The 24261-nt window shown below is 44.4% G+C and overlaps 1 protein-coding gene across 9 annotated transcripts in view; it reads left to right on the forward strand.

Annotated features, from left to right (window-relative positions):
• LOC140907834 (mitogen-activated protein kinase kinase kinase 3-like) overlaps positions 1–24261 on the forward strand; it is a 122043-nt gene that overhangs the window by 33094 nt on the left and 64688 nt on the right. For 6 of the 9 annotated variants that reach the window (XM_073334711.1, XM_073334714.1, XM_073334720.1 and 3 more), the window contains one exon: positions 20584–20693. In XM_073334711.1, the coding sequence (XP_073190812.1) occupies positions 20584–20693 (110 nt within the window). Of the gene's footprint in view, positions 1–18516; positions 18673–19398; positions 19468–20583; positions 20694–24261 lie in introns of all 9 variants that reach the window. The other 3 variants (XM_073334715.1, XM_073334717.1, XM_073334716.1) reach the window with 3 other exon arrangements.

Genomic DNA, 24261 nt, shown 5'->3' on the forward strand with positions numbered 1-24261 from the left:
TAGAAAGAACACCAACCAACTTACTGCTTCATAGCTTTTGGTTAACAGTTATTCATAAGTTTCCAAATACACACAAACCCCACTGTAAATAGTATGTAGGTACTTAATTTTGTTTACTAAGAAACTGTATCTCTTTGAAGCTGACTGGGAACTGTCCACCCCCTCCAGTCAGGGTTTTGCATATCATAGCTCAGAGGTTGAACTCTGTGTAGGTCTGCCTTCCTGAAAAGGCCGAACTCTGGCCTTGTGCTTCAGCAGAGAGATGAGCTGAGGCGCAGAAAAAGGGAGCGGAACAGTTATTAATCATATTACCCAAATAGCCCCTTGCCACTTACAGGAAGGTGGCACAGAATGGGTGTGGTCAGGTAGAAGTCTCTCCCTCTGCTACTGCTAGGGGATGTCCTTGGTACAGGAGAGACCCTCTGAGTTGACTCTGTCAGCTCCATGCCAGTTTTGGGTGCAGGGGGTTTTCCATGGTGGGCTGGCAGATGGTGAGTAGGTAGGGGTGGGACTGAGAGCAGCAGCTGGTTGATTTCGTCCCCTTACAAAGCTCTTTAGGGTCTGTTGAAGCAGGATGGAATCTGAGGGTTGAATCCTGTGGCAATGAATAAAGCAGGCACAAAATACCTGCCCTTGTCCCTGTATCAGAGCCCACAGCAGTGCAGGCATGAATCTATCCCTTCATTTTTCTGAGCTTCATTTTCTCCATTTTTAAAATCAAGGCCATACCTGTTTTTTGAAAAGGGCTTATTGATCCTCCTGTGGCTGGAGCTATAAAAGTGCAGGGGGGTTGTGGTATTGTTCCACATGTCCCGTAAGTTTTCTTGCCCTGTTTGCAAATTACAATATTTATTTGTGTTTAGACAAGCACTTCCCCCCCCTCCCAGATCCTGCACTCCTGAGTCATCCCCCATGTCTCGTTCACGCCAGACTCCCCTGACTTCAACTAGGAGTCCGGGGTACCCAAGCAATGCAAGATCAGCCCAATAATGCTGTATCTGGGACATCACAGCCATTGCCCTGGCAACAGACTATGAACTCACAGACCCAGGACTGTGGCTTCGCTGTAGCATTGAGCATTAGGGGAAGGAGGTCTGTGAGGGAGAAAGAACCCTTTATGAGAGCACAGAAACCTTCAATGGTATCAGAGAGAGGCAGGAAAATAACCAGCCAGCTATATTTCTATGTAAACATTTTCTTCTTTCAGGTTTACTCCAGTGTCACATTCTTTCCTTAAGCGCCTGATCCTACCTTCATCCCCCACTCAGAGCTCCCACAGAAGCCTGAAGGGTCTAACTTGAACCTACAAAAGATAAAGACTATTGCAAACTTGTCCATTAGGCCCTGATCCAGCAGGTTACTTGAGTAAGGGTGTAAATCCTATAGGGTCCCTTAACTTTTATAGAGTAGTCCTTAGCTTTTATAGAGTAGTCCTGAGTGCCATTTGAAGTCTTTTCCTGTGTTTCTAGCAGGGCTGTTGATTAATCACAGTTGACTGATGCAGTTAACTCAAAAAAAAAAATCACGATTAATTGCAGTTTTAATCGCTCTGTTAAACAATAGAATCCCAGTAGAAATTTATTAAATATTTTTCTTTTTCTACCTTTTCAAATATAATTGACTTCAATTACAACACAGAATACCAAGTGTATAGTGCTCAAGTTATATTATTTTTGATTACAAATCATAGAATCATAGAATATCAGGGTTGGAAGGGACCCCTGAAGGTCATCTAGTCCAACCCCCTGCTCGAAGCAGGACCAATTCCCAGTTAAATCATCCCAGCCAGGGCTTTGTCAAGCCTGACCTTAAAAACCTCTAAGGAAGGAGATTCTACCACCTCCCTAGGTAACGCATTCCAGTGTTTTACCACCCTCTTAGTGAAAAAGTTTTTCCTAATATCCAATCTAAACCTCCCCCACTGCAACTTGAGACCATTACTCCTCGTTCTGTCATCTGCTACCATTGAGAACAGTCTAGAGCCATCCTCTTTGGAACCCCCTTTCAGGTAGTTGAAAGCAGCTATCAAATCCCCCCTCATTCTTCTCTTCTGCAGGCTAAACAATCCCAGCTCCCTCAGCCTCTCCTCATAACTCATGTGTTCCAGTCCCCTAATCATTTTTGTTGCCCTTCGCTGGACTCTCTCCAATTTATCCACATCCTTCTTGAAGTGTGGGGCCCAAAACTGGACACAGTACTCCAGATGAGGCCTCACCAATGTCGAATAGAGGGGAACGATCACGTCCCTCGATCTGCTCGCTATGCCCCTACTTATACATCCCAAAATGCCATTGGCCTTCTTGGCAACAAGGGCACACTGCTGACTCATATCCAGCTTCTCGTCCACTGTCACCCCTAGGTCCTTTTCTGCAGAACTGCTGCCTAGCCATTCGGTCCCTAGTCTGTAGCTGTGCATTGGGTTCTTCCGTCCTAAGTGCAGGACCCTGCACTTATCCTTATTGAACCTCATCAGATTCCTTTTGGCCCAATCTTCCAATTGGTCTAGGTCCTTCTGTATCCTATCCCTCCCCTCCAGCGTATCTACCACTCCTCCCAGTTTAGTATCATCCGCAAATTTGCTGAGAGTGCAATCCACACCATCCTCCAGATCATTTATGAAGATATTGAATAAAACCGGCCCCAGGACCGACCCTTGGGGCACTCCACTTGATACCGGCTGCCAACTAGACATGGAGCCATTGATCACTATGAAGTAGCATTTTTCAATTCACCTCATACAAGTACTGAAGTGCGATTTCTTTATTGTGAAAGTGAAATTTACAAATGTAGATTTTTTTTGTTATATAACTGCACTCGAATACAAAACAGTGTAAAACTTTAGAGCCTACAAGTCCACTCAGTCCTATTTCCTGTTCAGCCAACCACTAAGACAAACAAGTTTGTTTCCATTTACGGGAGATCATGCTGCCTGCTTCTTATTTACAATATCACCTGAAAGTGAGAACAAGCATTCGCATGGCACTTTGTGTCCAGCATTGCAAGGTATTTTCATGCCAGATATGCTAAACATTCATATGCCCCTTCATGCTTCGGCCACCATTCCCGAGCACATGCTTCCCTGCTGATGATGCTCGTTTAAAAAAAAAGTGTTAATTAAATTTGTGACTGAACTCCTTGGGGGAGAATTGTATGCCTCTTCTCTATTTTATCCGCATTCTGCCATATATTTTATGTTATAGCAGCCACAGATGATGACCCCAGCACATGTTGTTCATTTTGAGAACATTTTGCTGCAGATTTGACAAAACACAAAGAAGGTACCAATGTGAGATTTCTAAGGAGAGATACATCACTCGACCCAAGGTTTAAGAATCTGAAGTGCCTTCCAAAATCTAAGAGGGACGAGGTGTGGAGCATGCTTTCTGAAGTCTTTAAAGAGCAACACTCCGATGCAGAAACTACAGAACCTGAACCACCCAAAAAGAAAATCAGCCTTCTCTTGGTGGCATCTGACTTGGTTGATGAAAATGAACATGAGTGGGTCCACACTGTTTTGAATAGTTATCGAGCAGAACCCCTTATCAGCATGGAACCATGTCCTCTGAAATGGTGGTTGAAGCATAAAGGGACATATGACTCTTTAGCGCATCTGGCATGTAAATATTTTGTGACACCGGCTACGACAGTGCCATGAGAACGCCTGTTCTCACTTTCAGGTGACATTGTAAACAAGAAGCAGGCAGCATTATCTCCTGAAAATGTAAACAAACTTGTTTGTCTGAGCGATTGGCTGAACAAGAAGTAGAACTGAGTGGACTTGTAGGCTCTAAAGTTTTACCTTTTTAATGCAGGTTTCTTTGTACATAATTCTACATTTGAAAGTTTAACTTTAGAATCATAGAATATCAGAGTTGGAAGGGACCTCAGGAGATCATCCACCGAGCTATCCCTCCCACTTTCATGATAGAGATTGCACTACAGTACTTGTAATGGGAGAAGCGAAAAATACTATTTATTTGTTTACAATGCAAATATTTGTAATAAAAAATAAATATAAAGTAAGCACTGTACGTTTTGTATTCTGTGTTGTAATTGAAATTGATATATTTGAAAATGTAGAAAACATCCACGATATTTAAATAAATCGTATTCTGTTATTGTTTAACAGTGTGATTAATCACAATTAATTTTTTTACTTGCTTGACAGCCCTAGTTTCTAGATATGCCTCCAATCCTCATGGTCTGGTCCTCTCTGTATGCTAGCTTTGTGTACCTCCACGTGGGCAGGCATTCACTCTGTGTTGTTAATGTTTAACTGAGTTGGAGAGATGAACGCTGGGTTATCTGTCATTTCAGTTCCTTGAAACTTTCGCTCTGTGCAGAGGGATTCCAAATAGGGTTGCCCTGCGGTATAACTACTGCTTTTTCATATAGAGATTTGGTAATCTGATTGTCTCTAGGTCATTTTACAGATTTTTGAGGTGGGGGTGGGTGTACTGAAGTAGTGAATAGGTATTTTTATTTAGAGAAATGAAGCTCTCTCTTTATCTGTACATTTCAAAGTGCTTTACAAAGGAAGTCAAGTATCACTAATCCCCATTTTACAGATGGGGAAACTGAGGCACAGGTTGGTGACGTGACTTGCCCAAGGTCACCCAGCAGGCCAGTGGCAGAGCTGAGAATAGAACCTGATCTCTTGAGTCCCCGTCTAGGGCCCCTAGGCCATCCCCCATAATTAATAGTTACTAATTAATACTACTATTAATAAACTAGAGAACAATAACTGAAGTAGCATCCATGTAAGTTAGAGCGAATGACCTTCTAATGGGACTAGTACCTCAGCAGCTGAAGGCAGAATTGAGCCTTATGTATGTAATTGTTGTTTTGAAATATTCAACAGTAAATTGAGCAGAAAGAGGCATCTTTAGCGAGTAGACGTAGCTGTGCAATGATATGCTGCAATGTGTGGATTATTTCACAACCCTGTTTTGAATCAGATAGCGTAATGAATGTGACCTAATAATATACATAGCAAAGTTGTTGCCAGCTAAGCCCCTGGTGCTGGAGGATTTAGACTTGACGAGTGGAGCTACAATCATCTAAACCTGCAGTAACAAGGTGCTGAATGGGTCCTTTGGGCCACAGTGGATTATTACAGTTTTTACTTCCTGTACCTGGGTCCAAGTTTATGTGCCCTGGTGTTCACCTCCTGGTTTGTTTGCGCAGAAGTGTCTGCTACATTTGTATTGATGTTGTCTCCCTGCTGAGATCAGTACAGTAGAGATTTTATTATTTTTCCCCCTGAACGTTTTCAAATCAAGTGTCTGTATTTATGAGCATGATTTTGTGCCCACAGTAAATTGCTCCCGCAGATTTGTGCCACCTATTGTATTCCTGGCTCTTTCCTGGCAATTCAGTGATGGGGGGAGGGTAGGGGGGTTAATTTATGGGAGGCAAAACTGCACCTTCGAAAATGGGGGCATCTCCAGCTCCAACAGTGCCAATGGGAGGGATGAATATCTAATCCTACAACCTTAGAAAAAGGATCTTTTACTGTCTAGAAGGAGGCACCTTTGTTCTTTTTACCCTGCCCTATGTTTGCTGTGTAAGGGTTTTCTTAATGTGAGGGTGAGGAAAGAGAAATGGGGGGGGGGGGGTTGTGACTAGTTTTGTAAGCTGTACGGTGCCGTCAGTGGGTGTGCAAGGAAGAGTCGGGCTTCTGTGTTCAGGAAATGCGTCCTTGAAGGACAAAGGGCCAAGTTTTATGCTGCGCCTCTCGGGAGGCAGAGCACAAAAGGCTCAACCCAGAAAAGGTGGGGAGCCAATTTTATTTATTATTTTATTTTGTTTTCCCTGTAGTGGAAAAATGGTATGTGCAGTTGGTTGCTTGTCAGATTGGTGTTCCTAAAATTGGGGCTCTACCATATTAAGATCCTCATCAAGCAAATGCTTAAGTGTTTGCATAACTTTATGCACTAATTCCCTTGAAGTCAATGACACTATTCATGGGCATAAGTGTTTGGATTGTTGCCTTGCTCTTCCACACAGTTAGGTGATCGGAATATCTTATGTGCTACACTACCGTTATTTACTTAAGATAAAAATCCACTTTAAGCGGAAAGAAGCTTTCTGACTGAAGAAACGACTTTTAACCTTCAACACCTCCCTGGAGATGGGGCCTTAAATGTTCTCCGGATTGGTCATATTCCTGGGTTATAGTGAATATGCAGTCAAGAGCCTGTAGTACCTTAGAAAGAGAAGGAGGACTAGTGGCATCTTAGAGACTAACCAGTTTATTTGAGCGTGAGCTTTCGTGAGCTACAGCTCACTTCATCGGCTGCATTCAGTGGAAAATACAGTGAGGCGATTTATACACACACAGAACATGATACAATGGGTGTTATCATACACACTGTAAGGAGAGTGGTCACTTAAGATGAGCGATTACCAGCAGGAGAGCGGGGGGGGGGAGAAAACCTTTTGTGGTGATAATCAAGGTGGGCCATTTCCAGCAGTTAAGAGGAACATCCGAGGAGCGGTGAGGCGGGGGGGGGGAATAAACATGGGGAAAATATTCTTGAATAGAGACTGGGAGTGGATGTGTCATTACACAAGGTAAAACTAAGTTAATTGTATCCAGTTTGCAAATTAATTCCAATTCAGCAATCTTTCGTTGGAGTCTGTTTTTGAAATCTTTTTGTGGAAGAATTGTCACTTTTAGGTCTCTAATCGAGTGACCAGGGAGATTGAAGTGTTCTCCAACTGGTTTATGAATGTTATAATTCTTGACATCTGATTTGTGCCCATTTACTCTTTTACGTAGAGACTGTCCAGTTTGACCAATGTACATGGCAGAGGGACATTGCTGGCACATGATGGCATATATCACATTGGTAGATGCTCAGGTGAATGAGCCTCTGATAGTGTGGCTGATGTGATTAGGCCCTATGATGGTGTCCCCTGAATAGATATGTGGACACAGTTGGCAACGGGCTTTGTTGCAAGTATAGGTTCCTGGATTAGTGGTTCTGTTGTGTGGTGTGTGTGGTTGCTGGTGAGTATTTGCTTCAGGTTGGGGGGCTGTCTGTAGGCAAGGACTGGCCTGTCTCCCAAGATCTGTGAGAGTGGTGGGTCGTCCTTCAGGATAGGTTGTAGATCCTTGATGATGCGTTGGAGAGGTTTTAGTTGGGGGCTGAAGGTGATGGCTAGTGGCGTTCTGTTATTATCTTTGTTGGGCCTGTCCTGTAGCAGGTGACTTCTGGGTACTCTTCTGGCTCTGTCAATCTGTTTCTTCACTTCAGCAGGTGGGTATTGTAGTTGTAAGAATGCTTGATAGAGATCTTGTAGGTGTTTGTTTCTGTCTGAGGGGTTGGAGCAAATGCAGTTGTATCGCAGAGCTTGGCTATAGATGATGGATCGTGTGGTGTGGTCAGGGTGAAAGCTGGAGGCACGTAGGTAGGAATAGCAGTCAATAGGTTTCTGGTGTAGGGTGGTGTTTATGTCACCATCGCTTATTAGCACCATAGTGTCCAGGAAGTGGATCTCTTGTGTAGACTGGTCCAGGCTACATTTGGGGGCCATTTGGGTCAAAAATTGGGGATTGGTCCTGCTTTGAGCAGGGGGTTGGACTAGATGACCTCCTGAGGTCCCTTCCAACCCTGATATTCTAGGATTCTAGGCTGAGATTGATGTTGGCATGGAAATTGTTGAAATCATGGTGGAATTCCTCAAGGGCTTCTTTTCCATGGGTCCAGATGTTGGTTAGTCTCTAAGGTGCCACAAGTACTCCTTTTCTTTTTGCGAATACAGACTAACACGGCTGCTACTCTGAAACCTGTAGTACCTTAGTTTTTTCCTGTACAGCAATTCCCGAGTTGCTTAGACCATCAATGAACAAATTTTCAAAGAGGCTTCAGAAACCCTGTATCACAATAGGGTCTCTCATTACCTGATCGCATACCGGTGGTCCTTGTGACATTCCGAGCTACATTCTTCCCACAGTTACATCATTGTAACCTCATTGACCCCTCTTATGGGGTTGAATGAAGGTGAATGACAGCAGAATGTGGCTCGTGAGTCATAAGCAATGACACTAAAGAAGTGTGCTTTGATGGTAACCAGTTTCAGCACAGTATGCAGCAGTCTGCATGACTGGGTTTTTTAAGCTGAAATGTAATACTGCTCCTCCAGTGTGACTGGGTAAATGAGATTAATTGTGCACTGCTGGCTTACGTTTAGATGGAAGGTTCTCTATTTATCGAATACTAGATGGACATTTATAACATTCTCTATTGCTGCAGACAAGAGAACTTGCTGCTAGAAAGAATAGGAGGAAGGCCGGAGAATTGCACCAACACCAGGAAGAGGCAGGTCTACTCCCTACTAAGAAGAATGGACAGGCCTGTCACCAGAGCTGATCCAGAGAACAGAAGGATGTGCTCTTTGCTGGGAGTTAAGATCTGGGATGTGGACCCGAGGCTGAAGAGGATTCTAGTGGGAGTGGGAAACAATCTACCGATTGTTCTTCACGTAGGAACAAATGATGCTGTCAGATTGTTGCTGGAATGCATCAAGGGAGACTATGCTAGACTGGGAAAGATGCTTAAAGAAATGGAGGCTCAGGTGATCTTCAGGGGAATTTTACTTGTCCCTAGAGGAGGAGAGCGAAGGCGAGACGAGATTATAATGATCAACAGATGGCTCAGGCAGTGGTGCTATGGGAGGGCTTTGGGATGTTCAACCATGGGAAGGCATTCACAGACAGAAGACTGTTCTCATGGGATGGACTCCAGTTTGGGATGGAGGTTGGCACAGCTGATTAAAAGAGTTCTAAACTAGGAATTTGGGGGAGACCTTTCGGAGATGCTCATGTAATCTCCATGCCTGATTCTAATATGGAGTGGGAGGAAAATCAAGTAAGGGAGGATACAGCAGTGGAGAAAGGAACAACAGAGGGTAGGAGAATGAACTTCAAGAGGAAATTCCCAATACCAATGATGCTAATAGTCAGGTAGGCAACACTGGCAATTGAATGACTGTGCCTATTGGGCGAGGAATCTGTCTGAAGCCAAGCAGAAGCAGCAAAGATGTCTGTACACCAATGCAACAGCCTGGGTAACAAAATGGAGGAAGTAGAACTACGGGTGCAGGAAGTGAAACCAGACATTATAGGGGTAACAGAAACATGGTGGAGTCCTGACTGGAGTATGGGTATTGAAGGGTATAACCTGTGCTGTTCAGGAAGGATGGAAGTAAATGTGATAGAATAGCATTGTATATCGATGAGAGAGACTGCAAAGAAATCAGAAGTGATGGAGTGGATAAAATGGACTCTGTTCGGGTCAAAATCACTTTGGGGAAGAAAGCTAACAGAGGCTCTACTGGGATAGTGCTTGGAGTGTGCTACAGACCCTGAGAGTCCAATCTGGATATGGATAGAGACCTGCTATTGGAGTTGCTCAGGGATTGATCTTGGGACCAATTTTATTTAACATTTTCATTAATGACGTTGGCACAAAAAGTGGGAGTGTGCTAATAATATTTGCAGATGACACAAAGTTGGGAGTTGTCAGTATGGAAGAGAATCAGAATGTCATACAATAAGATCTGGACAATCTTGAAAACTGGAGTAATAGAAATGGAGTGAAATTTAATAGTGCAAAGTGAAAGGTCATGCACTTAGGGACTGACTAACAAGAATGTTTGCTATAAGATGGGGAAGTATTAGTTGGAAGTGACCGTGGAGGAGAAAGACCTGGGGTCTGGTTGATCACATTATGACTATGAGCTGCCAAAGTGATGTCTGAAAAAGGCTAATGTAATCCTAGTATGCATCAGGTGAGGTATTTCCAGCAGAGAGAGGGAAATATTAGTACCTCTACACAAGGCACTGGTGAGACCTCATCTGGAATACTGTGTGCAATTCTGGTGTTTAATGTTTTAGAAAGATGAATTCAAACTGGAACAGGTGTAGAGAAGGGATGCTTGGATGATCTGAGGACTGGAGAACCTACCTTACAAGAGGAGACTTAAGGAACTTAGCTGGTTTAGCTTAACCAAACAAGGGCTGAGGGGAGACATGGCTGCGCTCTCCTATTTATCCCTCTGTTATATTTAGAGAGAGGGAGAGGAGTTATTTAAGTCAAGCGCCTAGGTTGACACAAGATCAAATGACCATCAACAAGTTTAGGCTTGAAATTAACCATTGTAACCATGAGATGAGTGACATTCTGGAACAGCCTTCCAAGAGGAGCAGTGGGGGCAAAACACCTAGGTGGCTTCAAGACTGAGCTTGTTAAATTTATGGAGGGGATGGTATGATGAGGTTGCCTACGATGGCATTTGGCCCAGCAGCGACTGCTAGTAGCAAGTATCACCAACAGCCAGTGATGGGACACTAGATGGGGAGGGATACTACAGAGAATTCTTTCCCAGGTGTCTGGCTGGTGGGTCTTGCCAACATGCTCAGAGTCTTACTGATCACCATATTTGGGGTCGAGAAGGAATTTCCCCCAGGTTAGATTGGCAGAGACCCTGGAGGGGTTTTGCCTTCCTTTGCAGCATGAGGCCTAGCTCACTTGCAGGTTTAAACTAGTGTAAATGGTGGATTCTCTATAACCTGAGTTCTTTAAATCATGATTTGAGGACTTCAGTAGTTCAGCCAGAGGTTAGGAGTCTATTACAGGAGTGCGTGGGAGAGGTTCTATGGCCTGTGATGTACAGGAGGTCCGACTAGATGGTCACAGTGGTCCCTTTAGACATTAAAGTCTGTGAGGTACCATTAACACTTATATAGTGCTTGATATTTTTCAGAGGGGACAGATCCCAGAGGAATGCTTGTATAGCCTACTGCTGAGTGTGTATTGCAGGACCCCCAATCCCCATGCCTGATCCACAACAGATAGGAGTCTGTCACAGCCCTAGCTGGAGAGTCTGGGCTCTTTGGCTCGAGCTGCAGCAGTTTCCAGCTCTGATAATCTCCAGTTCATCCCCCCCTCCACCCCCCCAGTGTGTTGGCCAAGATAGCAGCCATTGTATTTGTTACCCGTGCACTCCCCTCTGCTGTCTACTCTTAGCCTTACTAGGGATTTTGCTGATATAAAAAGTCGCACCCCTAAGTGACATTGCTATACTGGCAAAGGTTTCTAGTATAGACCTGGTCTATGTCTCGGTTCCCCATCTGTAAAACGGGGATAATTCATTTCTCCCACCCTTTGTCTGTTTAGATGGTAGGCCCTTGAGGGTAGGGAGCATCTTTCTCACCATGTGTTCGTGTAATGCTGAGGACAGTGGGTCCCTGACCCCAGCTGGGACTTCTAGGCGGAACCATCAGGCAAATGATAAATAGTGAACGAGCTGCAAAATGAATTGAACCCCTTGATCAGAAATACCACATCTTACAAAGTAGGTCTGTCAAGGTTCCTTCCCCACTCTGAACTCTAGGGTACAGATGTGGGGACCTGCATGAAAACCCCCCAAGCTTACTTTTACCAGCTTAGGTTAAAACTTCCCCAAGGTACAAACTATTTTACCCTTTGCCCTTGGACTTCCACTACCAAACGTTTATCTGGGTTTATTGGGAAAACGTTGTTTGGAAACGTCTTCCCCCCCAAAATCCTCCCAACCCTTGCACCCCACTTCCTGGGGAAGGTTTGGTAAAAATCCTCACCAATTTGCATAGGTGACCACAGACCCAAACCCTTGGATCTTAGAACAATGAAAAAAGTATTCAGTTCTTGAAAAGAAACATTTTAATAGAAGATACAGTAAAAAGAATCACCTCTGTAAAATCAGGATGTTAAATACCTTACAGGGTAATTAGATTCAAAACATAGAGAATCCCTCTAGGCAAAACCTTAAGGTTACAAAAAGGACACAGACAGGAATATTCATTCTATTCAGCACAACTTAATTTCTCAGCCATTTAAAGAAATCATAATCTAATGCATATCTAGCTAGATTACTTACTAAGTTATAAGACTCCATTCCTGTTCTGTCCCTGGCAAAAGTATCTCACAGACAGACACAGACCCTTTGTTTTTCTCCCTCCTCCCAGCTTTTGGAAGTATCTTGTCTCCTCATTGGTCATTTTGGTTAGGTGCCAGTGAGGTTATCCTAGCTTCTTAACCCTTTACAAGTGAAAGGATTTTTCCTCTGGCCAGGAGGGATTTTAAAAGTGTTTACCCTTCCCTTTATATTTATGACAAGGTCTGACAGGAGCAAGGAGGGAAAGATGAAGGCTGAATTCACTCTAGGAGCAGAGCTAAGGTCGTTCGGGTCTTGTAGCTGTGCATCGGCCTGTTTCCATATATTTGGATTTCTTTTACCTATAACCTTAACTACTCAGCCTGGGTTTCAAATGGCAGGTTTTGATAACTGAAGTGTGTTTGGTCAGGTTTCTTTTCTGTTTTTAATACTCCTCTGTTACTGATCTGCACCATCAGCCTACATGTAACTCTCTTCTTTGTCGGGGAGCGTACACAGGAGTTACGTCCCTGCCTACGTGCCCTGGGGTGGAGTGTAGCCAATGAGAGGGCGTGTGGAATTTACATGGGCTGGGCTAACAGCACTAGTCTTGCAGAAAGCACTGTGGGATATTTGATGACTGCAAATGGTCAGGAGTGTGGTTTTGCATTTTATCCATTAGAGAGCCCGTTAGCAGCATGCTGAGGTGTTGGTTGTCAGGCTGGAGGGAGGTTACTAGTGGAGTTCCTTAGGGGTTGCCATAGTTGGGGTTGAGAAAAAAATTTCCCCTAGGTTAAATTGGCAGACCCTGGGGGTTTTTTTTGCCTTCCTCTGCAGCGTGGGACACGGGTCACTGGCAGGTTTAAACTAGTGTAAATGGTGGATTCTCTGTAACTTGAAGTTTTTGAATCATGATCTGAGGATTTCAGTAACTCAGCCAAAGGTTATGGGCCTATTACAGACGGGGTGGGTGAGGTTCTGTGGCCTGCAATGTGCAGGGGGGTCAGACTAGATGAACATGATGGTCCCTTCTAGTGTTAAAGTATGAGTCTGTGGTTCAGTAATGACTCAGCAGCTGATATTCTTCTCTTCTGCAGCACCCTGGGTTTTTCCTAGATCTTTGTCCCATCCTGTTTAGCTAGTGAGAGCTGATGAGATCATAGTCTGCATTGCATATAACTCTTCACAAGATCCTATTTTACTTTTGCTTCCTTTCTGTCCTTACTAAATGCAGCTGTTCAAGCCACATCAATGCTTGCATGTTGATGGAAGCAGATCCACGGATCTACCATTAGCTGTGCTTCGTAATGACCTATTAGTGAAGCCAACAATAACAGAACTGTCTAGACTCTAGCCCATCTGAACCCTACTAAGTTATTCCTTTGTCTTGTCTTCATTTTCTGTGTCTCTTCACAGCTGGATCATTTTGGGTGGTCTGTTGTGACCTTCAAACTCTCAATTTCTGCTGTCATTTTTCTCATGCAGAAGCTTACTTATCACATCAGGATTGAAATTTAAAATCTCCTAGTCCCTCTATCTGTTGCACTAGCTGTAGAACTAAAGTGGTATAGCAGGCCTTTGAAGTGTGAACCTGATGCAGGGAGAGAGACATCAAATTGCAGCAATGGCTTTAAATGGATTTCACTTTCTACCTGGTCCTGCAGCGTGCTGAGTATCCTAAACTCCCAGTGGTAATCAGCAGAGGCTGTGGGTGCCCAGCACCTCGCAGGATTCATTTGAGATCTTGCTGATATGGATAGGGAGGTTTGCTTTCTTTAAGAATACAAAACTGCCCCCTTACCCACCCACCCACCCACCCAACAATTCTTGTAGGAAAAAAGACAATAGATTTGGTAGAAAAAGGTATGTAGAAAGATGCCTGATAGTCAGAGATACTGTGCATCTGTAGCACATAGTGAGTCTGATGCAAAGTCCACTGAAGTTAGTGGGTGTCCTTTCCTTTTTCCTCATTGCCTTTAATAGGAGTTTGGATCAGGCCCAGTGAGTTCATTTAGTGTTGCAGGCTCTGAGCGCTTTTGAAAATCAGGCCCATTTCCTTTGAAATTATATCAGACCGTGGCAATTTCAAATGGGAACCCCCCCCCCCCGTCCCTGATGTGTTTTTAAAAGTCTCCAATGTGTGTTAGCGATTCAGTAATAAAAAGGAACAGGGCACGGGGACAGTCAACTAAATTCAGCAGAAATGCTTAAAAGGAGTTGATGATGAATGTGATATGAAAGGGGCAGGGTGGTGTGGGAAGGAGGAACTGGAGACAAAGGCAACAGATAATACAAAACAAAACATACTTAGGCACAGATCCACAAGGGTATTTAGGCTTCTGAAGTCCATTGAAATAAGTGGAAGTTAGGAGCCTAAATACCTTTTTTTTTCTTTTCCTGTGTTGTTGTTGCTGTCATAACCACCTTCTCTGGTCCCTGATCCTGTGTGAGCAGGGAAGCCTATGTTACACATGTTCTGTGGATAAGTAGTGGACTTAGCTCCTCCGGGAATTCATCCTAGTACATTTCACCAATGCTGAATTAACTGGTGCAGAGAACAAAAGGAGTGGAGGTGTAAGGGGATTTAGGGGACTGATTCCTTTCACCAGCTGTGAAGGGAAAGCCAGCTTTGAGAGCATCTGGGTACCTCCTAGTACTTCCTTTGCAGTGTGTAACTTGCAGTTGTTTTGCTCTGGATCTGTGATGGAACAGGGAGGTATGTTTGCCATGAAGTCTTTGCTGCTTGTTCGTAAGCCTGCAGCGTACGAGCAAAGAACTTGATCTTGCAAGTCCCCTGCGTGCATGGGCTTTCCGTTGCTTCCATTGGGTTTTCTGCCCATGGAGGGCTCACCAGCGTACACCCCAAAATTTTTGTTTTTAACGCAGCCAAGTAAAGAACAGCAAAGGATGACTCATCTTTAGCAGAAGACTCTTGGGAGTAGCATTTGGTTTTGATTATCCAATAGGTTCCACTCCTTGTTTGACTCTTGATAGAACTAGCTGAGCTGGCTGCTCATTTCCATGAAACAAAGTTCCCCGCCCTTCAGTCTGCTCAGAGATCCCAGGAGCTGCAATTAGGACAGGCCTGAGAGTTAGTCTGGGCAATGTCAACCCTACGCAAGAACTTTGTAAACAGGTCTGTGAAAGGACAGTTTTGCAACCGGTGATGTAAATGCTGCATCTGTGCTGGTTGCAGCTGAAATCCTGATGCTTGGAGTGTTTGCTATTAAGCTGGGTGATCGAGAGTCGACGTCTATCTATGTTTTAACCTCTGAAGCTACTCTTGATGCTGAGAAATGCACAGGCTTTTCGAGGAAGTAATTTACGTCTATTTTCATCTGCAGAGTTTAGAAAGGGGTTCCTGAAATGCAAATGTTTCAGGTTTGAGTGGAGGAAGAGGGCTTTTCACACTCATAACAAAAAGAAAGTCATCTTTATAGGGCTTCGCTGGCTCATCTTGTAGCAATAGTGAGATTTGTATCATGCTTTTGTATCGTGCTTAATGCAGCTGCTAATACTTTGCAATTGTTTATGGCTTTTCATTTAAGAATCTCAAAGTGCTTTCCAAGATGGGTATTATTTACCTCTTCAATAGATGGAGACATCAAGTTATAGAGAGTTTAAGGCCTAAATGTTTCAAGTGTCTACTAATTTTGGTGTCTCCTTTTCCAGGAGCCCAACTTGAGACCACTAGGCCCGGACTTGTTAGATTGCTTAACGCCTGCTTTGCATGTTGATGTCAGTCAGAACTTCGGGGGGCCGGGCACTTCTGAAAATCAGCTGATTCAAGTTGGACACCCAAAACTATCAGAGGCTTTTAGCATAAGTGACTTGACCAACATCACAAAGCAAGGCATTGGCAGAGTCAGCAGCAGAACCAGGATCTCCTGATTCCTGCTCTAACCACTGGACAATGCTGCTGGAGGAACGTTCCATTTGAGGAATGCTCTGTTGCTGTGAGCCATGTGGGGCTCGGTCTGGTAGACTAATGATTAGCTCTCTGTGTGGTTGTGCTGTAGAGTCTAGGGCTGCTGGAACTTCTGCTGTCCCTTTTCTGGGGTTGCAGAAAGATACGGTTCCATGCAGAGCCTGTCAGGAGATGGGGAGACTTGTGCAGAATTGCCTCTGGAGCTGTGTAGGGCTGGACTGTGAAACAGTAGGCAGTCACCACTCACCCCTGTGGTCACGGTGGGTCAGGACAGCGCAGTGACACTTCAAGCAGGAACAGCAGCAGAAGTGACCTGCCCTCGTGCTGCTCTGGATTTTTTTTAGGTTTAATGTAAAAGGAAGTATTTGGAGTATGTGACCATATTGCTGCTCATTTTGGGAGCGGGGTCTGATCCAAGTGTAATCAAACCACTGACGTGATCCAATCTGGCTTGCAAATCAGCCATCAGTTTAGTGGAAAGGCAGCATAGTGAAGCCATTTTTTATGTATTAATGGGAGGGGGCTCAAGATATGAGTTATCCATGACTCCATTACCCCGAGCAAAATCGCGACATGTGCCAAGGAAACCCTCACTTCCCCCAAGCTTTGCTGTTGTCACTAGGATTTTAGCCAATAAAGTGGAGAACTTCAGGGATTTCATCTCTCCTCTTCATTATGGGTAGCCGTCTTCCTTTTATGACCTCATCTCATCTTTCGTGCACCACAACTGTATCATCCTAAATGTCGTGTTGATGGCTCTAATTGGCTTGGTATTGTCCATTACCCTCCAGCCAGCAGAGTTCTGTTTTGTTGTTAGTTTGTTTAACTTGTGTCTGGATTTGCTGGCATTCCAAATTAAATTCCATGGCTTGTGTCCAGAAACCTATTTGGGGTCAGGGGAAACCAGTGCAAGTGTCCAGGTTGCCAGTGAACGCTACAGATGTTCAGTTGTTTCTCAGCCTCTTTGCATTTTGCATGGTTGGTCAGCTCCAGCTTCCTTCCAGTTAGTTGCCTTGCAAGCTTTTTTTGGTTTACCGTCCCTGAAGACCACTGGGGTCAGTGCTTACAGTGTGCACGGAGGGAGGGGGTTTCAAATTTAAAATTAGAACTCGAGGCAGGTAGTTGAGGGGTGCACTTTCAGCACTGCCTTACCAATGATGCTGACCCAGATTATACTATAACCCCTCATTTTTTTTTCAAACCACTTTAATGGTGGATTCTCTGTAACTTGAAGTCTTTAAACCATGATTTGAGGACTTCAGTAACTCTGCCAGAGGTTAGGGGTCTGTTACAGGAGTGGGTGAGAGAGGTACTGTAGCCGGCACTGTGCAGGAGGTCAGACTAGATGATCAGGATGGTCCTTTTTGACCTTAAAGTCTGAGAGTCTAAACCCTGACTGGGATTGTGGTAACTACTCATTTGGGAACAAAACTGAAGCCCTGATCCTGATCAGGCTAATGGGGGCTGCGGGAAGCGGCGGTCAACACATCCCTCAGCCCACGCAGCCATTGGCCTGGGACGGCAAACCGCGGCCAGTGGGAGCTGCTATCGGCCGAATCTGCAGACTCTGCAGGTAAACAAACCGTCCCGGCCCATCAGTGGATTTCCCTGATGGGCCGCGTGCCAAAGGTTGCCGATCCCTGTCCTAGGCTAACACCTTAAGCACTGGACTGGCCTTTCTCTGATTGGTTTTACACTGGTGTTATTCCATGAACTTCATTGGAGTTCTGGGTTTACCCTGGTGTAACTGAAAACAGAAACTAGCCTTTTGTGTAGTGCATTAATTCCAGGCTTACTCTGATTTAGGAAACTGCAATTGGTTTGCGGTGGGAGAGGGAAGAAAATAATCACTCTTGGCAGAAAAACAACCACAAAGTCTCTCTCAATTCCCTGCTAGTTCCATTTGTGCACAGTCACATACAGAAAGTGGTCTGCCCAAGGAGTAAAGGGTTAGATAAATTGCTGCTGTGGTTATAGACGGAGAGGTGGATCCACGCAGGTGCCTGCACCCAGGTTTTTCTAAAGACTTGGTGCCTTTTGGGTGGCGAATTTTCAGATTTTAATTAGTGCTAAATATGGCCCTCATCCTCAGCACTTAAGCAGGTGTGGGTCCTATGGGGGCAGATCCTCAGCTGCTGTAAAATTATTGTCGTTCCATTGAAGTCAAAGGTAGCGTTAAGCACGTGCTTAAATGCTTTGCTGGATTGGCCCCTGAGTGTCTGGAGTAGGCACTTCCTTCTTAGAGGAACTACACCAGCCTGATCCAAAACCCATTGAGTTCGATGAGAGTCTTTCAGATGATTGTGGCCCAGACTCCTTGCAGACTGTTGAAGTGTACTCGCTCTGAGTAAACCCCACAGTCGATGGTGCACTTGGTCTGCTCCTCATCAGCTCACCACACTACTTCGCTCTTCACCTCTGTGTTGCAAGAAGCATTCTAGATTTTTGTTCCAAAATCCACTTGTTCCTCACAGGAGGAAGAGCAATAAGGAAATGGCTTGCACGTGGGAGCAGCACAGCGTTGCTTTTTGACTTGCTGGCTGCTGTATGAGTCATTTCAGAACTTCTTAAATGTTAGGCTGTTCCTGTTTGTTGGTGTATTTTGCGCTGTGGCAAGCTTCCCTAAAACAGCCTTGCCAACGTGCGTCAATCCTGATCTGCAGCAACGTCTTACAGGCCTCTTCGGAGCAGACGCGGTTGATAGTGCTGACACTTGCATGGTTCTGTGATATGAACAAATGTCCTTTGGAGCTTAGGAAGAGACAGGTCTTCTCTTGGAACTGCAGATGCATTTACAGCGCTGTCTCCACTGGTGGAAGGTTCGTAGTGCATTTTGTGTTCTCCTAGGGTAACCCGCTGGGGAGGGTGTATTACATGGTTCAACTCTGTGCTCCATTCACAGAGAATATGTGTCAGTTAGAGCCCTCAGCTAGAGAGCCGTGGCTCTTTAGTTCGTGTTTCTAGGTCTGGAGGACTCTGGTTCAGTCCCTGATGTGTCAGCCAAAAGGGCAGCCACCATCACACTAGCAAAAATTGGACTCCACCATTCCACATTTAAGCCCTGTTTGTCTGTGGTGGTGGTTGTTATTATTGCCCACAGTGCACATTAGCAGGTTTGTAGTAGGGCTGGTTGAAATATGTTGAATGAAACTTCTTGTTTTTGTTGGTGGGGGAAAAGGTGATTTTTTTGTTTGCTTGTTTTTAAGAAATGGGAGGGTTTTTGTGAAAAATACCTGGTATTTTTTTTTTCAAAATTTTCTGTTTATTTTTTTAATGAATCTGGAAAACTAGTCATCCTTTTTTGTTGTAAAAAAATAAAAATCATGAAAAGTCCTTTTCATTCTAAAGGTTTAGAAAAGAACAATTTTTCAGTGACTTGAAATTTTATTTTGAAAATTTCAGTTTTCACTCGTGCCCCCCCCCCAGTAATTTCTCCAACCACCCCACTTCCCTTTTTCAATGGCAACACAGAAGAAGGGTGTGTAGGGGGTTAAAAATGAATTTTTAATATAATCTGAATAGGTATTTCTTTTCTAAACCTACAGAATGAAAATCATGGAATTTTTCCTTCCCATTTTTGACTGCTCTGCTGAGGAGGCATGGCCGCCGCAGAGGTTAGGACATACTGCATGTTTAGAAGAATCCCTCCAGACCCTTCCTGTTGCAGGATTGCTCATCATAAAATCCAGCCCCACACAGTGTTTGGGAGAGGAGCCAGTGCTGGTTTTGAGCTTAGTCCCCAAATCCCACTGGATTCAATGAAAAGATTCCCAGGGTCTTAGTAGTGTTTGGACCAGCAACTACATGATTTCACGCTGTTTTCTGTGTGCCCATTTCTTGCCTCTTTCTTCTCAGCACTGCAGATAATGTCTCAGTATTTTCTCATAGCGTTAGGGTGCTGCGTGCTGGACCTTTCACACCTTCACAGTTGAGTGGGTTTCTTAGTACAATTTCTTTCTTGCTTGCAGTGTTTGACTCTTGTTGGGGGAGTTTGGAGGTTTGTTGGAGGCACTTGCTTATTCTAAAGAACTTTCCAAGAACCTACCTTCATCCAGTCTCTCTGGTTTTAATAGCTGGAATTTTGCCAGTGGAAGAACCTGTAGCCGGATTCAGAGGATATGATAATAGGTTTAAGCACTTAAAAAAGGATAAGGGTGGTTTCAGACTAAACAGGGCTTGGAGCCACCAAAATCCCCTCCCCTCCATCTGCCCCAGACAAGCAGTTTATTTCCCCCGTCCTCAGTGGATTCCGTGGACTTTCGCTTCCAGGCTACCTGGATAGAACTCTGGTTGCCCAGTGACTCTAGCTCCCCTCCAGCCACCAGTCGTGGACCCTAAAGAATCCTGCCTTAAAACATCTCTGAAAAGAAATTAGGACACATGCATGTGTGTGTGATGGGGAGTAAGAGTCTGGTCCAAACCACTGATGCCGACAGAGACTCCCACTGAACTCAGTGAGCTTTGGATCAGGCTCGAAAGGCTAATATTTTGAGGCAGTTTGCCCTCTGCACAGAGTTAAGTGGGAACACCCTATGAAAAACAGGGAGAAGGGAATCCTCCTCCATGCTGGGGAGCTAAGGGGAGAAGCCTGTGCTGTACAATACTCAGCTTGAAAAAGAGCATCTGTGCTGTGAATGCTTTGCATTTCTATCCTCTGCTCCACCGTGTACACAACGGTGCTTCAGGGTAGAAGTTCCTCCTCATGCTACACTCATCCTCTTCTTTTGCAGATGAAGAGGAAGCGCTTAACTCTATTATGAAGGATCTGGCCGCATTGGGCAAATGCGGGGGACTGCTGGACAGCAACAGGAACAAAACCAGCATTCACTCCAACAAACAGGTGAGCTACCTCCGGAATCCCATCTGCATGGCTGGCTCAGTCAGAGTTCTGGAGTTCCACATAGAAATCTGGGCCTTGCTTCAGTCACTGCATGGAGAAATGTGATATTCATTCAGGTGCCATAGGAAGGCATAGCTCTCTATGGACAGTTAAAGAGAAAACAGGCTCCCTGCTTCAGAATTTGTGCCGTCTAATGCAATAACTGGCAACTCCCACCAGAACAGGAAGGTAAGAGCTATGGGCCTGATTCTCAGAGGTGCTGAGTACCTGCACATACAGTTAATGGTAGTAGTGGGTGCTCAGCACCTCTGAAAATCAAATCACTTTACCTAGGTGCCAACAATCAACGAATGCATTAGATGTTAAACCAGTGATCTAAGTACCTGGTACATCATAAAACTGTGTGCTGTTTAAAACAATAACTCTTCACTGAGAAGTTGAGCGCAGCTGAATTCAGTCTGCAGCTCTTAGGTGATAGGATACTCTGTCTTGTTAAAATTGGGCAGGGTTATTGCAATTCTGTTTCAAAAAGAAGGTAAATATGAGGCCTAATTCTAAAGCTCCCGTGGACTTTCAGGGCAGGCATATATTGATTAATTTTACTTATTAATAATATTTGTATTACTGTAGAGCTTAGGAGCCCAAGTCATGGACCAGGACCCTATTGTGCTAGGCACTGTACAAATAAAGAGCCAAGAGATGGTCCCTGCCCCACAAGATTCTCTTATTTGTGATATGAGAGTGTGGAGTGAGCCAGTGCTATACAGACACATGGTAGGAGTCATTGCCTGCCTCAAGGAGCTCTCAGAGTAAACAGGCAGGACCGACTAAGAGTAGGAGAAAGGAATGTTAGCCCCATTTTACAGAAGTGGAAACTAAGGCACAGAGATTAAGTAATCTTTTTCTCCCAAGGTCTCGCGCACATACTGTGGCATAGCTAGAAATTGGGCCTAGATCACATGCGTCCTAGCCAAACGCATTAACCACAAGACCAATCTTCCATCCCTTTGTTAATATTGTGTTGAATAAAACGGTTGCTTACCAGGTTACGATGCTGTAATTCTGAAAAGATGAACCAGTCAAGTAAGTTGAGTTTAGGATATCAGCTAGCTGTGCCATGTGTCATAGACATGTTCTACCTCAGATATTTTTTTAAGGGCTGAAATAAAAGCACAGGAGTGACAGATATTCAGCACCCTTTTAGAAGAAAAGGCCATTTTTATATGGGTGCCTGAAGATGGATGTAGGTATCTAAGTTTAGGCTCCTAATTCTAAGGTAGATCTAATGCTATTTGTTCTGTATGCAGAATATACAGCAGAGATTTCTCAAACTGCAGTATGGACAAGAGAGGAAATTTTTTTGCACTCAGTTTATACAATTGTCTAAATAACTAGAAGTCAAAAGAAATGGACAGCCATGGAAGAAATACTTCAGCAAATCCACACGGTTGTCCATTTCTTCTAGTGCTGTGACCAGGCAGTAGGTTGTAATTAATTTCATGCTGATTGAGTGGCTATCAAGTAAGGAGAGAAAAAATCATCATTTACAATTTTCATGCGTGTTTTCATGACGTTGGTACCTATACAAATGTTTGTGAATTCATTAGAGAAAAATCCTTTCCAGTAGTCCCTCTAGAGTTTGAAACAGACATACACATGTGCATCTGCGTATATCTATAAAGTGCAGCCTGGGTGTAAGAGCTGTCCAAGTGAATCACTGAAGTTGTTCAGCTTGTATTGAAGAGTCCAAGATGTTTACAAAAGTGACCGGGAAACTCAGAGTTGGGTCCCTACAGCTGCAATAGAATCAGAAGATCCAGCACAGGTCAGGATGGCTTGGAGTTGAACATTTTACGCACGATGATGGGTGGAGAGCATAGCAAACCATGCTGGGACGTGAGCCTAGATTCAGAGGATTTTTCTTAAGTAACGTATTTCTTCTACAAAGGCAGAAAATTCTCAGCTGTCTTTGAGGCTGTGGACATACACAGTGTATACAAGTGTATAGTAAAAAGAAAAGGAGTACTTGTGGCACCTTAGAGACTAACCAATTTATTTGAGCATGAGCTTTCGTGAGCTACAGCTCACTTCATCGGATGCATACCGTGGAAACTGCAGCAGACATTATATACACACAGAGATCATGAAACAATACCTCCTCCCACCCCACTGTCCTGCTGGTAATAGCTTATCTAAAGTGATCATCAAGTTGGGCCATTTCCAGCACAAATCCAGGTTTTCTCACCCTCCACCCCACCACACACAAACTCACTCTCCTGCTGGTAATAACCCATCCAAAGTGACAACTCTCTTCACAATGTGCATGATAATCAAGGTGGGCCATTTCCTGCACAAATCCAGGTTCTCTCACCCCCTCATCCCCCTCCAAAAACCACACACACAAACTCACTCTCCTGCTGGTAATAGCTCATCCAAAGTGACCACTCTCCCTACAGTGTGCATGATAATCAAGGTGGGCCATGTCCAGCACAAATCCAGGCTCTCTCACCCCCCCCCTTTTTTTTTCCTCCCGGGGACACACACACACACACACAAACTCACTCTCCTGCTGGCAGTAGCTCATCCAAACTGACCACTCTCCAAGTTTAAATCCAAGTTTAACCAGAACGTCTTGGGGTGGGGGTAGGAAAAAACAAGGGGAAATAGGCTACCTTGCATAATGACTTAGCCACTCCCAGTCTCTATTTAAGCCTAAATTAATAGTATCCAATTTGCAAATGAATTCCAATTCAGCAGTTTCTCGCTGGAGTCTGATTTGAAGTTTTTTTGTTTAAGATAGCGACCTCTTGTCTGTGAAGTCATTACATTATGCAAGGTAGCCTATTTCCCCTTGTTTTTTCCTACCCCCCACCCCCAAGACGTTCTGGTTAAACTTGGATTTAAACTTGGAGAGTGGTCAGTTTGGATGAGCTATTGCCAGCAGGAGAGTGAGTTTGTGTGTGTATGTGGGTGGGGGGGGTGAGAAAACCTGGATTTGTGCTGGAAATGGCCCAACTTGATGATCACTTTAGATAAGCTATTACCAGCAGGACAGTGGGGGGGAGGAGGTATTGTTCCATGATCTCTGTGTGTATATAATGTCTGCTGCAGTTTCCACAGTATGCATCCGATGAAGTGAACTATAGCTCACGAAAGCTCATGCTCAAATAAATTGGTTAGTCTCCAAGGTGCCACAAGTACTCCTTTTCTTTTTGCGAATACAGACTAACATGGCTGTTACTCTGAAAAGTGTATAGTAGTATTCGCCCAGTTGAAAGCAAGGAGAATACCAGTAGTTGGTGGGTGAATACTGAAAAACAGAAGTTATACAACAGAGCGAGAATCTTTCACGTGTGCTTGTATATATGCACACACACCCCCTACCTTAATTTATAACGCAGTCTGCTTATATCAGGTGTGGGCAAAATTTTTGGCCCAAGGGCCACATCTGGGTATGGAAATTGTATGGTGGGCCATGAATGCTCATGAAATTGGGAGTTGGGGTGCGGGAGGGATTAGGGCTCTGGGGCTGGGCCAGAAATTAGGAGTTCAGGGTGTGGGAAGGGGC

The sequence above is a fragment of the Lepidochelys kempii genome, chromosome 2 (assembly GCF_965140265.1).
Source record: "Lepidochelys kempii isolate rLepKem1 chromosome 2, rLepKem1.hap2, whole genome shotgun sequence".
Classification (NCBI taxonomy): domain Eukaryota; kingdom Metazoa; phylum Chordata; order Testudines; family Cheloniidae; genus Lepidochelys; species Lepidochelys kempii.